We start from the raw sequence: 7,801 nt of genomic DNA, 5'->3' as shown, positions 1-7,801 counted from the left end.
TTATAGTATAGTCTGAGGTCTGGTAGCGTAATTCCTCCTGCTTTGTTTTTATTTCTGAGTCATGTCTTGGCTAGTTTTCCTTTGTTATATTTTACTGAGAAACAGATGCACATATTTGGGGAGTATATGTGAAAATTTAAGACATTTGTATATTCAAATTAAGGTAATGGGATTTCTATCACTTTATATAGTTATCTTTTCTTTATGCTAGGAAGCTTTAATTTGTTTTCTTCTAACTATTTTGCAAGGCATAACTACTTAATGTTGCCTATAGTCTCGCTATTTATCTATCAGGCACTAGGTATTATTTCTTCTGTCTGAGTGCATATTTGTAATTATCATTCAACCTCTCCTCATCCCCCTTTCCCACGTTTCCCACTCTTTGTTAACCACCAATCTCTCCATCTTCCTGAAATACACTGTTTTAGTTCCCACATATGAGTGGGATGTAGTAAATATGAAATATATTTATCTTTCTGTGTTTGGCATATTTCAGTTAACATAATGAACTTCAATTCCATCAATGCTGCTACAAATGACCAGATTTCATTTTTTTTTTCTTTTTTAAGAGGAAGAAGCTTTTATTCAGTTGGCTGAGCAAACGGCATGGGAGAATCCAAAGTGGCCATGTTCCCAACTGGCTTTGTTGTTCCTTTTTTATCTTCAGTCAAAAAGTTCTAGCACACGGGTACCTTTCTCACTGGTTAGTTTGAATCAAGCTGGAGAAATGAGTTCTGGCTTTTACAGAACCCAAGGCTTTTTTTTTTTTTTTCCTACTTCTTTTCTTTTCTTTCTTTCTTTCTTTCTTTTTTTTTTCTATTATTAAATCATAGCTGTGTACATTAATGCAATCATGGGGAACCATACACTTGTTTTATAGACCGTTTGACACATTTTCATCACACTGGTTAACATAGCCTTAATGGCATTTTCTTAGCTATTGTGTTAAGACATTTATATTCTACATTTACTAAGTTTCACATGTACCCTTGTATGATGCACTGCAGGTGTAATCCCACCAATCACCCTCCCTCTGCCCATCCTCCCCCCTCTCTCCCCTCCCTCTTCTTCTTCCCCCTATTCTTAGGTTATAACTGGGTTATAGATTTCATGTGAAAGCCATAAATTAGTTTCATAGTAGGGCTGAGTACATTGAATACTTTTTCTTCCATTCTTGAGATACTTTACTAAGAAGAATATGTTCCAGCTCCATCCATGTAAACATGAAAGAGGTAAAGTCTCCATCTTTCTTTAAGGCTGCATAATATTCAATAATACATGTGGTGTACATATACCACAATTTATTAATCCATTTTTGGATTGATGGGCACTTGGGCTTTTTCCATGAATTAGTAATTATGAATTAGGCTGCAATAAATATTCTGGTACAAATATCTTTGTTATGATGTGATTTTTGGTCTTCTGGGTATATACCTAGTAGAGGAATTACAGGATTGAATGGCAGATCTATTTTTAGATCTCTAAGTGTTCTCCAAACATCTTTCCAAAAGGAATGTATTAATTTGCATTCCCACCAGCAGTGCAGAAGTGTTCCCTTTTCTCCACATCCACGCCAACATCTCTGGTCTTGGGATTTTGTGATATGGGCTAATTGTACTGGAGTTAGATGATATCTCAAAGTAGTTTTGATTTGAATTTCTCTGATGATTAAAGATGATGAGCATTTTTTCATATGTCTGAAGGCCGTGCGCCTGTCTTCTTCAGAGAAGTTTCTCTTCAAGTCCCTTGCCCAGCTGCGATGGGATCACTTATTCTTTTCTTGCTTATACATTTGAGTTCTCTGTGGATTCTGGTTATTAAACCTTTGTCAGAGACATAACCTGCAAATATCTTCTCCCATTCTGAGGGATGTTTGCTTGCCAGGTTTCATTCTTTTATATGGCTGAATAATATTTCATTGTGTATGTGTGCCACATCTTATTTATTTGTTGATAGATATTTAGGTTGAGTTCATATTTGGACTATTGTGAATAGTGCTGCAATAAATATAAAAGTGCGGATATCTTTTCAATGTAGTGATTTTTTTGTCTTTTGTATGTCTGTTGGGTGGACATAAAGTTTGTGTGCAATTGAAATAGTGAAATTGCTTTATCAAATGATAATTCTATTTTTAGTTTTTTGAGGAAATGTATGGACAGTTTTACATAGTGTCTGTAATCATTTATACTCCCACCGAAAGTTTAGGCAGTTTCCCCTTTCTCCACATTTTCATCAACATCCTATTATTTTGGTAAAAGCCATTCTTTTTTCTTTGGAGAAATGTCATTTGGATCTTTTGTCCATTTTTCATTAAATCATTATCACTATTATCATTATTATTTTCTTTCTAGTTGTTTATCTTACTTTTATATTCTGGATAATTCATAATTTTTTTTTTCCAATTCCATGGGTAACCTCCTCTCATTATTGATTGTTTCCTCTGCTGTGCAGAAGCCTTTGAGCTTAATGTAATCCCGATTGTCCTTTTTTTTTTTTTTTTTTTTTGCCTGTGTTTATGAAGTCAACCCTAAAACTTTTGGGCAGACCAATACCCTGGAACGTTTCTCCAGTGTTTCCATTTAATGAATACTAAATATATTTTCTCTTCTTTATGATTTTCTTAACATTTTCTTTTCTCTAGATTACTGTATTGTAAGAATGCAGTATATAATTCATGTAATATAAAATATATGTTAATCAACTATTTCTGTTATCAGTAAGATTTCTGCAGGGATCTGGTACCCCAACCCCCTTGTTCAAGGATTGACTATACGTCTTGTATGCTTCTATTCACATGAAGTTCTAGAAGATGTGAAACACTGGCAATTAAAAAATCAAAAGGGCAAAAAAAAAAAAAAACATTTTCTATTTGTGCTAAAATTTCATGTATACATATACAGGGAGGGTACACATGTATTACATAGGGATTTCATCCTCAAAGTAGAATCTTGCATCTCAAAACAAATTAAAGTCGTGCCCTTGAGAAACCAACAAAAAGAAAAAAAAAGTAATTGGTTCTTCAGAATTAGTTTTAAAATACTTTAGGGAATATACCTAAGAAATATATTATAAACCTTCCCACCTAGTTTTTATAAATTACGGTGAGTCAACATTTACAGGTAAGTTATGATCTACATTTGTTTACTAAAAAAAATACATCTTTTTGTGATTGTGAACATTCTAGTCACCTATTAATATTTAACTGATTTTCTACAAACCATTTCTGTCTGCAAATTTTTCTATATATATATATGAGAAGTAAATAAACAATAGTTTGAGGTGTAATTTTTGAGAAGTAATTTACACAATCATATCTTATTTTCCAAAAAAACTGAAAGAGAGTCACTAAGCTTTTAAATATTATCTGTGGCTTCCTAAACAAAGATTTTCATGAGCCGGTTAGAGGCACAAAAATGGGAACAAAAAATATTCATACTCATCCCATATCTTGGAATTGTTTGCTGTTCAAATGATGCCTTCTCAAAAAGACTCGTCTGAGAACCATCCACCTTCACTTCTGCTTCTTTTTTTTTTTTTTTTTTGCAGTTTTTGGCCGGGGCAGGGTTTGAACCTGCCACCTCGGGCATATGGGGAGGGCACTCTACTCCTTTGAGCCACAGGCGCCACCCTTCACTTCTTTCTTCATAGACTTTCTTTTACCTTAAATTATATTATATACATTTTTCTATATGGCTAATATATTTTTCTCTATACAATGTACACTCTATGATAATGGAAATTTGTTTACTACTGTATCCAAAGAAACTAGAAAGAAAAAAAAAATCAAGTGTTGCAGAGTACATAAATATATGGGTAGAAAAATTACAAAAGGAAAAAAGCTTTTAATTCTGCACTTTCTTAGCCATATATTGAGATAAATTTTGCTAGCATAATGTTCTTTCTCTGAACAAAATTAAGCCACACAAAAAATGGCTTGAAGAGAACATGATGTACTAAGTCTCATTTCTATTTTGTACCTGAAACAATAGGACCTCAGAGATGAAAGGACCAAGAGGCTAACTTCCTTCATTTCTTCATGTGAATGATGCAAATGACCTGTGCTTTTCATAGCTGATTTTCATTCCTTTTTTTTTTGTTTCCTAACAAAGTTATAAAAATTTTATGAAATGTGTATACCCCAAAAAAGAGATACAAATATATGAATGTCTGAATGTATGTTTATATGTGTGTGTGTGTGTGTGTGTGCTTTAGAAAGAGAATGTGTGTGTGCCTGTGTTTGAGCATGTGTTTTTGTAAGGTACAGAAAGGCAGAGACAGGTGAAGTATTGATACAGGGTGGACATACCATGCAGACATTCTGACATGTTTGTTGAGAAAAGAAGGTAAGTTTTCCATAAATGAACGAAGAACAATGAATGATTTATAGACACAACAAAAGAAAATCTGCCTTAGAAATCCTCACAGTCTTTGTCACTTACTGTTTTTAAGGGATAAGACCATGTTGTCCCCAAATCACACCGTGGTGACGGAATTTATTCTCCTGGGACTCACAGACGACCCCGTGCAGGAGAGGATTCTGTTCGCGGTGTTTCTGGCCATCTACCTCATCACGCTGGCGGGGAATCAGGGCATGGTCGTGCTGATCAGGACCAGCTCCCACCTCCAAACGCCCATGTACTTCTTCCTCAGCCACCTCTCCTTTGTGGACATTTGCTACTCCTCCAATGTCACCCCGCACGTGCTGCACGACCTCCTCTGGGACCGCAGGGCCATCTCCTCCGGCGGCTGCTTCGCGCAGTGTCTGCTCTTCATCGCTCTGGTCATCACCGAGCTCTACATCTTGGCCGCGATGGGCCTGGACCGCTACGTGGCCATCTGCAGCCCGCTCCGTTACTCCTCCAGGATGTCCCCGAGCGTCTGCGCCTCCCTGGTCACCGCCACCTACGTGTTCGGCTTCCTGAACGGACTCTCCCAGGCGCTGCTGACCTTCCGCTTGCCCTTCTGTGGCTCTGCTGAGATCAACCACTTCTACTGCGCGGATCCTCCCCTTCTCCTGCTGGCCTGCGGCGACACCCGGGTCAAGAAGATGGCCATGCGCGTGGTCGCCGGCTTCACCCTCTCCAGCTCTCTCTCGGTCATTCTCCTCTCCTACCTGCTCATTTCTGCCACGGTCCCGCGGATGCGTTCTGCGGAAGGCAGGCGCAGAGCCGTTTCCACCTGCGGTTGCCACCTGACCATCGTCTCTCTGTTTTATGGGACGCTCTTCTGCATGTATTTAAGGCCTCCATCAGAGAAGTCTGTCGAGGAATCCAAAATAATCGCAGTCTTTTACACTTTTCTGAGCCCAATGCTGAACCCCTTGATCTACAGCCTGAGGAACAAAGACGTGATCCTTGCCATGCAGCAAATGACTAGGAGACATTTCTTTCCTAAAATTGCAGTTTAGGCTTCAGTTGATTTGTAATCACTGTGTGCCTGGGATAACACAGTGATTCTTTTTAACAAACAGATTCTGCGATCATGATTTGTTTAACATTATGGCCTCAGGGACCATTTTTGTTGATTTCTTCTCAAAATTAACATGCGCAGACGGATTGTCCCTAACATGTGGGTTTCTTATTTTCCATTTATTGACACATGAGGTTGATCATGAACATGGTTGTTTATTAAATTTTACACAGATAAAATATATCCTGGGACAAACAGGTCACCAGTAGGGAGGCTCTTGGAATATTAAGGAAGGCTCCAATATTAAATTATTGCATGATTGGGGCTACTAAGAATTTTAGAGATCGGGGTCATATGTAGGATTAAAATTAGTCTGTGAACTATCAAATTATCTTTCTTCTTAGTTTTCTTATTTAGTTTTTGGCTGAATAAGAAAATAATTTAACTGCAATTACCATGATGTGATTAATATACATTGTAATCTTTTATCAAAACATCCCATGTACCTTATAAATATATACAATTATGTACCCATAAATTAAAAAATAAAAATTGCAATTCTACCTGCAAAAATCTCAACCCATGCCTAACTGTTTTTGTCTACTGCTAGATTTTAAAAAGTGATATGAATCTGTGTGCCTGAAAGCCCAATCTTAGTTAAATGTCCAGCTGTGAAGTGTGAGCAGGCGGGTGGGCTTTGGATACCAGTGAGCTTTGTTACCGAGACACTAGACGCTCTCCAAGGCCATTTAAGGATTTGGGTTTAACAAAACATGTCCAGCAGTTAGTTAGATTTCCTTCTGAAGCTATTGATTATAAAATACAAACCAGAATGTTATCTTGTCACACATATATAAAAAGATGGCGCAGGAAAAGAGAAAAAAGGATAAAGCAGGTGTTCATGTTGACAGAGAAGAAAAAAGAAGTCTTGGAAAAGCTATTCACATCTAGGACGTTGTCTTCTTCTGGAGGAACCCTCTTCCGATTGGTTTAACTTTTTTATTTTATTTTCCTTTTTTATTTTATGTTCTTGAATTTTGTATTTAATTGTTTTAGTTTGAAGTTTTATTTTGTTTTGTTTTGTGTTGTTTGAGACAGAGTCTCACTTTGTTGCCCTTGGTAGACTGCCATGGCATCAAAGCTCGTAGCAACCTTAGACTCTTGGGCTTAAGCAATTCTCTTGCCTCAGCCTCCCAGGTAGCTGGGACTACAGGCACCTCTCACAACGCCTGTCATTTTTTTTTTTTTAGAGACAAGGTCTTCTCTGGCTTAGGCTGGTCTCAAATCCCTGAGCTCAGACAATCCAACTACCTTGGCGTCTCAAATGCTGGGAGTATAGTCATGAGTCACCATCAGATGTGCATTCCCTAAATCTGTACAGGTCCTCTTGTCCCGAGAAATGTGGACCCAGGATTCAAGGCCTGAAGTTTTGTTATCATGTGGGTCATGAGAAGAACTTGGCATCTTCCCTTCCAAGTTAATCTCAAGAGAAGTTTTGTTTGTTTTTTGTCATATAGTTTTCAGAAGACCCACTCTTCATGTTCAAGGTCACTGAAAGCTCTCTTATCATTCTTTGAGTCAAGAATTGCTTCCTTTACCTGATAAAAATGTACTTTGACACAATAAAGCTTTGCAATAATAAGTCATATAAAGTGTATAAGAACAAGAGATACATGAAGTCTTCCAGTATCTATTTAATAATGAATTTGTGTTCTCCAGCATAGGTGGATGTGATGGCCATCATGGCCATCGATAATAGCATTGGGTTCTGGAAATCCAGCAAATTCAGTTAGTTTTGTCAATTTAGTTTTCAGATGCTATTTTTCCTGCTGACTTTCCTAGATGTCTGAGGATGACAGAAACAATGGTAATATCATTGTTTTTGTAACACCTTATATAACTGTTTTGTAACTTGTCTAGTTAAATGAGTAGAGATTTCTCCAGGGATCCCCATAAAGGAAAGACCCTCTCTAATAACCTTTTAGCTACTATTACAGCCTTGCCTTTCTGTGTGGAACAGCTTCTATTCAACTAGGCTGTTACAAATGCATATAAATATCCCATAGCGGGTCGAAAATAAAATCCATCTCTAAATGTTCAAATGTTCCAGCCAGTGGCAGAAATATACCATGTGAAGTTTGTCTTCCTAGAATTAAAGGTCTGACAAACAAAACATTGGTTATAAATCATTTAGCAATTTTGGGCATTCATCCCACTATAGTTTGTTTGTTTGTTTTTCATTATGAGTTGTAGTAAACAGATCTTTTAATAATAAAAACTTGGAGGACTCAGGAAGGACCAGGTGCCATCCTGATTCTCCATTAGAATATTGAATTTATGTCCTTTGAGCTGCGTTTGGTTTATCTAATTTAGGTGCATAGCATTGTTTAAA

At 37.1% G+C, this 7,801-nt stretch overlaps 1 protein-coding gene across 1 annotated transcript; it reads left to right on the top strand.

Moving 5' to 3' along the window:
• The first annotated feature begins 4,459 nt into the window (after positions 1 to 4,459).
• Positions 4,460 to 5,407, top strand: LOC128565888 (olfactory receptor 5M10-like). The gene has a single exon (XM_053562664.1). The coding sequence runs from the start codon at positions 4,460 to 4,462 to the stop codon at positions 5,405 to 5,407; it is 948 nt and encodes a 315-aa protein (XP_053418639.1).
• The last annotated feature ends 2,394 nt before the right edge of the window (positions 5,408 to 7,801 follow it).

This window comes from Nycticebus coucang, chromosome 14, assembly GCF_027406575.1.
Source record: "Nycticebus coucang isolate mNycCou1 chromosome 14, mNycCou1.pri, whole genome shotgun sequence".
NCBI lineage: Eukaryota > Metazoa > Chordata > Mammalia > Primates > Lorisidae > Nycticebus > Nycticebus coucang.
Note: the sequence above shows the minus strand (reverse complement) of the source record. Positions and strands in the feature narration are given on the sequence as shown.